The 8,597-nt window shown below is 45.1% G+C and overlaps 2 protein-coding genes across 8 annotated transcripts; one reads left to right on the top strand and one right to left on the bottom strand.

Moving 5' to 3' along the window:
• Positions 1 to 197: 197 nt before the first annotated feature.
• Positions 198 to 3,036, top strand: LOC130513470 (transmembrane protein 241). 4 transcript variants are annotated; one of them, XM_057012249.1, is made up of 15 exons: positions 215 to 605; positions 979 to 1,025; positions 1,122 to 1,199; positions 1,278 to 1,359; positions 1,443 to 1,520; positions 1,592 to 1,617; positions 1,686 to 1,737; positions 1,804 to 1,852; positions 1,991 to 2,036; positions 2,109 to 2,144; positions 2,251 to 2,285; positions 2,366 to 2,435; positions 2,507 to 2,600; positions 2,665 to 2,729; positions 2,859 to 3,036. In XM_057012249.1, the coding sequence occupies exons 1-15, from the start codon at positions 534 to 536 to the stop codon at positions 2,920 to 2,922; spliced, it is 894 nt and encodes a 297-aa protein (XP_056868229.1). In that variant the 5' UTR covers positions 215 to 533; the 3' UTR covers positions 2,923 to 3,036. The 4 variants fall into 4 exon arrangements, with proteins under 4 accessions (XP_056868226.1, XP_056868227.1, XP_056868228.1 ...); XM_057012247.1 differs by having other exon boundaries at positions 203 to 605; positions 2,507 to 2,729; XM_057012248.1 differs by having other exon boundaries at positions 208 to 605; positions 1,122 to 1,359.
• Positions 3,037 to 3,101: 65 nt separating this feature from the next.
• rbbp8 (retinoblastoma binding protein 8) lies at positions 3,102 to 7,703 on the bottom strand. Of its 4 annotated transcripts, none has more exons than XM_057012177.1 (17): positions 7,552 to 7,703; positions 6,896 to 7,035; positions 6,749 to 6,791; positions 6,567 to 6,662; positions 6,405 to 6,496; positions 6,169 to 6,241; positions 5,866 to 6,044; positions 5,722 to 5,796; positions 5,404 to 5,477; positions 5,037 to 5,101; positions 4,705 to 4,957; positions 4,494 to 4,611; positions 4,103 to 4,405; positions 3,885 to 3,930; positions 3,721 to 3,808; positions 3,502 to 3,643; positions 3,102 to 3,410 (listed from the first exon to the last, which is right to left on the bottom strand). In XM_057012177.1, the coding sequence occupies exons 2-17, from the start codon at positions 7,002 to 7,004 to the stop codon at positions 3,313 to 3,315; spliced, it is 1,854 nt and encodes a 617-aa protein (XP_056868157.1). In that variant the 5' UTR covers positions 7,005 to 7,035; positions 7,552 to 7,703; the 3' UTR covers positions 3,102 to 3,312. The 4 variants fall into 4 exon arrangements, 2 of the variants coding, with proteins under 2 accessions (XP_056868157.1, XP_056868156.1); XM_057012176.1 differs by having other exon boundaries at positions 4,482 to 4,611; XR_008946732.1 differs by lacking the exon at positions 3,102 to 3,410 and having other exon boundaries at positions 4,494 to 4,634.
• Positions 7,704 to 8,597: the final 894 nt, after the last annotated feature.

Here is an 8,597-nt window from a genome sequence, read left to right on the forward strand (position 1 = left end):
GTCCGTATCTATTTATCTTATTGTTTTATTCTAGGTTTTGTAAACTTTGTCTGCTGGCTGATTGTCCTCAACGCTTCTGCTTGAATTCTTGCAGACGGTATTCAACAGTCTCCTTTCCGCAAACGGCAAATTGAACCAATGGCAATAAACAGTAGACAAATGACTCGGCAAATTATTTTTTAATTTTAAATACGCGTTAAAGTCTTGATTAATGAACTATCCAAGTTAATATGAACCTAATCAGTATAAATGTGAGAAACAAAACCTCCACTGTATTGCTGCGTCACTCATGCTAAAGGTGTCTAAGAAAAGAAACTCCAGACTTCCCCTTTTTCCAAAAATGAGAAAAGCAATGCACAACGTGAGCGGTCGACTCGATAATAGACGATCTTCGACCGTCAGGGGCTTGCGCCTGGTCTCAAACAGCGAGGAAAGTTTCCGATGCTGCAAATTATTGTTAATTTCGAACATCAACATGTGTTTATAAAAGTATTTCTCGCCAGGAGCCATGTTGCTGCTGTGCACAGGTCAAAATGCAGTGGATTAGGCACATAACTGGACTCACTTTTATCTTCGTTTTCGTTGTAACTTATTTCACTAATAAGGTGAGTGTTGACGTGTTCCGTGTTTTAAAAGTAGATTCTCAGCTTTGAGCCTTTTTAATCCCACTCTTGTCAGGACATTGTAGCCTTATGTTGTACTTCCTGAAACGCAATTTAATGCGACTGTAACGCAAATACTTTTATAAGCTGCCCCGTCAACACATTGCAAGCTCTTATTTTGATAGTTACAGGAAACTAAACTTAGTATGCAAGAAAAAAAATCATATTAATTATCGGTTTGTTTTTACAGAGAGATTTGTTTTTTGCAGGTATTAATTGGTTGGGTAAAAAGGACAGGATTTTTAATTGAAATGTTCCATGAAGCTCTAGAGGTTCTAAACATCAAAGTCTGGAATTGATGTCTCTTTTTTTTCAGTTTGTCCTTTCAGTATTAAAATTCACCTTTCCGACATTATTTCAAGGGTGAGTAATGCTGGATGCATCGATTGTGATCATGTTTTGTGGTCAGCACACGCGTGCACCAGCCAGTCTGTCCCTAACGTGAGTTTGCTTTTCCAGGTGGCAGACCTTCATCGGGGCCGTCCTGCTCCTCCTGTCGGGAAAGTTGGGATGGGTGGAAATTAGCCGTATTCCCAGGTACGTGCACCATTCAACGGGCTCTCTCGGTGCACCTTCAGACAGACGAGTCGGGTCAGAGGTCACACTGTGTTGCAGGTCGGCAGCTCTTTCCTGGCTCCCTGGCTCCTTCCTGTTTGTGGGCAACATTTATGCTGGTTCCAGGGCCCTATCACGCATGGTGCGTCATGGCGACCGATCCACCTTCGCATGTTGTTTCCTCACTGACGCCTAAATCACAGGTTTCCCCCCCTGGCTGTGCAGGAAATCCCCTTCTTCTTCACTCTCCAGAATTCCTCCCACGTGGTCAGTGACGCGATCCTGAAGGCGGCGTACGGTGAGGTGAGCGCTGCCACACACAGCAAACCCACAGGTGTCTGGGGCTATGACTGATGCCGCCCTCTCATCAACAGAAGCTGCAGTGGCTGAGGCTCCTCAGGTACGTGCTCCTGCTGCCCCCTCCGAGCCAGAGACGAGAGGAACTAATCAAGCTCTTTCTCCCTTCAGTTTGTGTCTCATGCTGCTCTCAGCCATCAACCTCCCCTTCTACGATCCCCAGGTAACAACCGAATGTTTTTGTACTGTGTGGTCAAGCGTGCAGGTTACAGCTCTTCTCCCGTTGCAGTTTGATCAGAGCGGCTACCAGTGGGCTGTCGTCCATCTGCTCTGCACCGGTGAGTCTGGATGATAAAGAGAAGTGCAGTGGTCCGAGTGAGAGTTTGGAGGGACGCCTCGGATAATAAAAGGGATTAGATCGGAATCCGGCTCAGTCCTGAAAATGAAGACGTTTCTAAACCGAACTTCTTTTTTAGGTGCATACAGGGTGTTTAAAGGTCGCCACAGACCCAGTAGTTTAAGGTGAGTGCGGCGTGAGGACGTGAGGAGATGCAGCGTGAAGGAACACTGACCCTTGTGATGCTTCCTTTTCAGCGACCTTGAACAGCAGTACATCAACTACCTGTTCAGGTAAGAGGAGAATCTGTCGTCTGTTGAGTGGAGGCGGAGAACGGAGCCTCTCGTCAGCTGCTGCAGCTGTTTTAACGAGTCCCTGTGATCGGTCTCTTTTCTCCAGCGTGCTCTTCCTGGCTCTGGCTGCCCACCCAACAGGTATCCCCCGTGCACACCGTGCACACGCTCCTTCCCGTCTCTGATTTATTCTGCTGCATCAGCTGTCGTCTCCGCCTCAGGTGACCTCCTCGGTGTCCTGGAGTTCCCCTTCCTCGGGTCTCACACCTTCCACGGAGGCTGCTGTGCGAGGTGAAACCCACCTTTTGAGGCTTCCTGCTTCCTCTCAGAGGTCTGAACCTTCCCGTTTTTGTCCTTCTCAGCGCTCTGCTGGGGTTCCTGCTGCTGATGGCCACAGTCAGGCTCAAAAGCGGTTTTTCCCTGGAGCACTTTGGAGTCTGGATCTTCATGTCAAAGGTGATGCTTTTGCACGTTTTTACATTTATTGGAAGAGTAATCGGTGACCACTGTTTGTCCTCAGGTTACCGCCACCTGTCTCTCCCCGTTTATATTCAACATGGATCTCAATGTTCCCTCCCTCCTCTGGTGGGTCCTGATTTTTTTTAAAGTGTCCTGTTTGTTCAGAGTCCTCCCAATGAGTCTTTTCAGATTTCCGGCTGTGCGATTGTCGACATGATGGGTTTGTTTGCTGATGGTTCTCCTGCTGTGTTCCAGTGTGATGGGCAGTCACGCTGCAGAGGCCTTGCTGGTTTATTCTCAGAGAGAAGCTCAGCTCTAATGAGACGGCAACACACCCTTCCTGAAGAGATTCCCAAATATATATATTTACTCACATTTCAACATATTTTTATAATTTCATATCTGTATGCTGATGATTAAATGAGTAGAACTTGAGAGGCAATGTTGCTGTCCTGTTTTCTGTGGGTTTTTTAGCGTGGCAGACTCTTAACCCTGTAATTATGTCTTATTTTTATTTATCCACACTCATCACAATGAATGAACCAGTCAAAGAATCCAGCCTCATAGCCAGAGAACTGGTTGCTAGAGAAGCAGGAACAGGCTCATTCTTCTAAAACAGAACATCTGTGTGTTCTCAGCGTCAGTTTAACCACAACAATGAGCCGGTTCTCTGCGCAGAACCACCTGTTTTGTGCGGAGCAGAACCCTCTCAGGGCTCCTCTTGGGTTGCTTTAGGGGAGAATAGAGCGTTGAGCGGTTGTCTTCTCCGAGGTCGTGCCCGAGGGTTCTTGTCCTCCTTGATGTAACCTGAAAGAATGTTGCCGTGTCGGCGCTCTTGACCTCATTTATGACTTGGATACGTTTTTTATAATCACTGAAGCAACAAGTGCAGAATCACCTCTTTTGATGCACGTCTGAGTCGAGGGGAAACCCACTTCCCAGAAGTTTTCTGGCGTAGACGGAGGAATATAGAGAAACCTGTGTCTGGAACATGCAGACAGCCTCTTCTGCTTTTCCTCCTCCGGGAGATGAGCGTAATACTTGTGAAGAACAGCAATAGGAGTTTTTAATACAAGAGCCCGCCAGGGTTATTCTGCTTTGTGATAAAAATACTTGCAATTTCACACTCCTTGCAGGTCGTTCCCTTCAGTTTTCTCCTCTCGTCCTTCTTGCGGATCACAGCCACATGTGCAAACGTTGGGCCTCTAAGCAAAAAGAGCAGAGTTAGAACTTCCAACGCTGAAGGTGACTGAAAAGAAGTGCGAGTGCAGCCTTTCTTACTGAGCTTTATTTCCATTCCTTTGTCTCAGCGAGGCTTCATGATCTTCTGATAAGTGGGATTCAAACAGACGCAAGTGTCAGTCGTTTAGTAGAAAACCTCATGACTCCAGACCAAACCCGCCTCGCCTTTAATGCTTAGTAAAACACCTTAAAGGTGTTTTTGTAGCTCACATCTATTGTGCTGTTTTGTGCAGGATAACGTAGTTTGGGTGCATTACCAGGATCTTCCTCCTGCTCCTCTTCCTCCTCAGAGAGCTGGCTCTGGCCTCGCTGTGAGCCGTTGAAAGACTTGTACTCGCCACACGCTGTTGTGTCAAACAACATATCCAAGCTGTCGTTGGCCTTCTGACCCAGGCCTGCGGAACGCTGCAGAACGCTGTGGCTGATCCAGGTGCAGTCGGTGTCGGCCAGCTCTCCGTGGTGCTGTTCTTCATCACGTGGCTGCGCCTCCTCTGCATCATACATGGACACGGCGAGTGCAGGATCCATGCTCCAGGTGGGCTCTGCCCTGTGCTTCGGTTCTTTTCAGGAAGAAGATCAAGTTTACGTGACAGCACTTGTCTGCAGCATCCTTTATAGAATCAGTAGCGACGGTACCAGAGCACTCACGGCCTTTTCCTCTCTGCGGTCCGCGTGAGCCGCTCCGCTCCTGCAGAGGTTTCGCTCTCCTGGCAGCATCACAAACGCTTGTTGGGCTCGCAGAGGAAGCATGTGACCTTTGCGCCGACTGGACAAGTGGAAGGAAAACAACTGTAAAACCAGTAAAACTCCAGAGAACGAATCCATGCTCTACAGATATGGTCCAGAAAAATGCTCTGACCTTCTTGTTCGGTGGCTCCTTAAAGCTTTGCCTGTGAAAAGATGAAGCTGTTTCTCTGATCTCATCTTCCCGCTTTCCCGGTTTGTTGTCTTCCTGGCCCTCCGGCTCACATTCCTCTTTCTTCCTTTTTGTTTTGTGCGTGGAGGCCTCCTGTGAAAAGCGCTGGACGCGAGGTAGAAGTGATGGGGAGCGATCCGTGGTCGAGTCTGGACTGAGGACCACGGCGAGGGGAGGACGGAGACACCGCGGGGGCCTTAAAGCAAACAAAGTCAGAAAGAAACCGGCTACACGAAGGAAAAGATCGGCCTAAAATGTCAGCGGAGCAAACTTACTTCAATGTCGCGTCATTTTCCTGAGGAGATTTCAAGCGCGGTTGAGCTGCAGCTGCTTCAGGGTTCTGAGAAGAGAATGAGAAGAGTGTCCGAGGTGATGATTTAGACACAGAACAGTCAACAAATATGGTCACAACCTGAACCGGTGCTAAATACCATCAAATACAGTTAAATGATGTTCCTCTGGTTTTCTACAGTGATATAAGACAGCAGAAATATTCCAGGATGATGCGATGAGCAGCAGTTTTAATATTACTGTTGAGCTCGTCCACACAGGTGACAGGCAGCCTTGGCTCAGGTTCTTTCTGGGGGGGGGGGGGGGAATCACCAACACACACATTTCTGGTGAGTTTAAGTTCCTTCTCACCAGCTGAGGTTTGTTGAAAAGTTCCACCACACACGTTTCTGCGACCACTTCTTCTGACTGGAGATTCACATTATCTGGAACAAGACAACATCTGTCAGTCAGTTTTAGGAAGAAACACATTTATTAATACATTGGTTTGTTACCTCAGGGGAATAATTAGATTTTCTGATGTTGCGTTTAGATGATAAACAGATTTTTACGCCCATCTTATTCGAAAACATTGTTGCAAAAGGTCACATGTGCTAGGTCAGTAAATGTTAATTAATTTTTTAATATTTCGGGGGCTGAAACTGAGGACAGGTGCAGGTGGGCTTTTACCTGGAGGATCATATTCACAAGTGTTGGGCACAAGAACCTCAGCTCTCCTGACAGTTTCAGCGGCATCAACGGGCTCTAAGGAGACAATGAAGAATCGGTTTTCTTTAAAAACTACTGTGATGATTGAGAGTGATGCAAACTGACCACTCAGGAGCGACTTGTTAGAGCTGAAATGTGTCTCTGCGTAGCGAACACGCTGACTCCTGTTGGAGTGTCGGGGTTTCCTCAGTCTGTTTGCCACAGGCAGCGAGCTGTGCAGGACTGGGGAGTCTGGTATGACACCCTCTTCTTGCTCTGGTGATGAGGCGGGCTGGAGAGGTGAACTGAAACAACAGCTGCACTCAAACTGGGAAATGAAACCTCAGAGAACCCAAAACCTGTTCTCCAAAACCTCCAAAACCTGTTACAGAGTGGACTTGAAACGCTGTTTTCTGCTTCATGGCTTACCGAGACATCCTCGCTTTTTGCAGTTCTGTCTGCAGTTTCCTGTTTTCATCTTCAAGACTTTTTCTTTCATTTTCTGAGAACAAATCACACAATCAGATCTTTTCTCCATTAATCTAATCAAAAATCTTCCCTTGATATCTAAAACATCTGACTAAAATGAAGGTTTTTTTCAGTAAACTGCAGGTAATAAAAAGAGAGAATCCAGCAGTAGAATCAGTAGAAACGTGTAAACTCACTCAGCTTAGTGAGCAGGTGCAGATTCTGATCCTGGCTATTTTTCAGATCTTCCTTTAAGGTGGAACAACCATCACATTCACTGGGCCGGAGCCTGGAAACACAGACTTTTAGTAGCACCTCAAGTCAGCAGTTCCTGACATGTTGGTAAAGAGGGGGGTGACCTTTCCTCCAGGAAGCTGATGGTGTCCTGCAGAGCCTTGTTCTGCTCCTTCAGCTGCTGGTTGCGATTGTAAAACACTTCAAGCTTCTGAGCATCTCTGGAGAAAAGAGTAAAACTATTTCCAGTTTTTGACAGAAACCATTTCAATCATAAAACACTCACTGTCATTTCCAGCATACGTACAAGCAGCGCTCCTTTTTCAGTTTGCTCACTTTTGCCTCCAACTCTAAAAAGAAGATTATACAATTCCCAAAAGTCCTTGACATCAGACATGATCTCATTTTATGCCGTGCCGATCGGATCTCTCCCCAGTAGATCACAGGTCTCTACCTTGAACTGCATTCTGATGAAGCTCTCCAAGATGCTTCCAGACATCTTCAAAGAGTTCAGCAGCTTTAGGAGTTCCTGGGTCCAGGCGAGAGCTGCTCATCATCTTCATCCACAGCTACAAGTGTCAGAATCCAGGAAATCTGAGGCAAAATCACGGAATTCTACAATAGACTGGAACTTCAATCATGTAGGAAATTGTTACAGCACTTCCCAGCCAAGAACAAAGCTATGTTAAAAATGTAAATAATGTCCATGCACTAATGTGTAAACATATAAATATATTTAAATATTAAATGTTGGGCAAAAAATGTAAAATAACCCACCATTATCATTGGGAGCTGTTTTCTAAGTGTGCAAAGTGACATTATCACCACGATATTCTGGTTATCATCACCATCATTCACATATTTTCTGTTAATAAATTAATCCACTACTGACCTCTCAGACAGAATTATTAGATTATTAAACACTAAAAGATTAATTTGGAACCTTTGAGACAGTAGCAATGACGCAGATTCTTTTACTCATTGTAAACAGAACTAACGTGGCAAAATAATAAAAGCGAACGTTATCTTGCTGCCAGCATAAGGCGACAGTTGCTGTTACTGGCATTATAATTGATATTCATAAACAAACAAACAAATAAATGAGCTCACCGATATTGTTGTTTATGTTCTCGAACCGTCCGTAGTTGACGTACATCCAAACTCGCGCGCCGATCGCGGAGCGGCTGGGAGATTTTCTTCTTCGTCTTTTTTGTCTTCAGACCCAGAATCTCTGGCGCCCTCTAATGGTTGAATCTGCAGTTACAATTCAGGCCACAACTGCGACTTATCACTCAAAACAGGGCTGTGTGAAAGAATGGTCAAAACTCTATTTTAAAATTAAACAGGTAAGGAGTGAGTTTCATGTGCAACACTTACAATTAGGAAAAAAAGAACAACAAAATACCCTTAAACTCTTCAGGATTGGGAATGTCACATTAAACAAAAGTATGTAGGAAACAATCTTTACTTTACCAAGGAAACATAAACTACAAAAGGCCTTTTACATATCCTAATGAATGCCATTACTTATTCTATATCAATTTACCTTTATTTTTCAATCAAATAGCAATATGTGCACTTTTATGGTATGTGTTTATATATTTTTGTATATGTTTGGTTTTTTAATATTATTCTTAAAACTTCCATTTCACTACATTTTTGAATGAAAGCTCACGCTCGTGATGATGTATTTACATAACTTTGTTTAGATATTGCAGGGATATTCCAAAGCTAACCCTGTTATGATGGAGGTTGAGCTGCAGCAGGAAAAGTTCCAGTATCTGCAGGATGGAGGAGAACCATCGGCTGTAGAGCAAACTGTCCCTCATGAAGAGTCACTTCAAGTCTGACCTCCAACAGCTAGGAGGAAAGAAATGCAGTCGAATACCGGTACTCACATTTCTAGTCACATAGTCACATATAACCAAAACACACATGTGATCATTCTTATTCCTTAGACCCTGTTGACCATGGTCTTTCGAAGCCACTTTCTGACTGCTGCTGGTTTTGGAAGGCACTGGGATATTGCATGAAGGATTTGAGTTTTTAACTCTTTTCTGGTGTCATTTTGAAGAAGCAGAATGAAAGAACAGACTCAGTGTCCCTTTTTACAGGAAGTCAGGGATGCGCGTGTGTGCATGCACGGATACCTCTGA

The sequence above is a fragment of the Takifugu flavidus genome, chromosome 17, assembly GCF_003711565.1.
Source record: "Takifugu flavidus isolate HTHZ2018 chromosome 17, ASM371156v2, whole genome shotgun sequence".
Classification (NCBI taxonomy): Eukaryota; Metazoa; Chordata; class Actinopteri; order Tetraodontiformes; family Tetraodontidae; genus Takifugu; species Takifugu flavidus.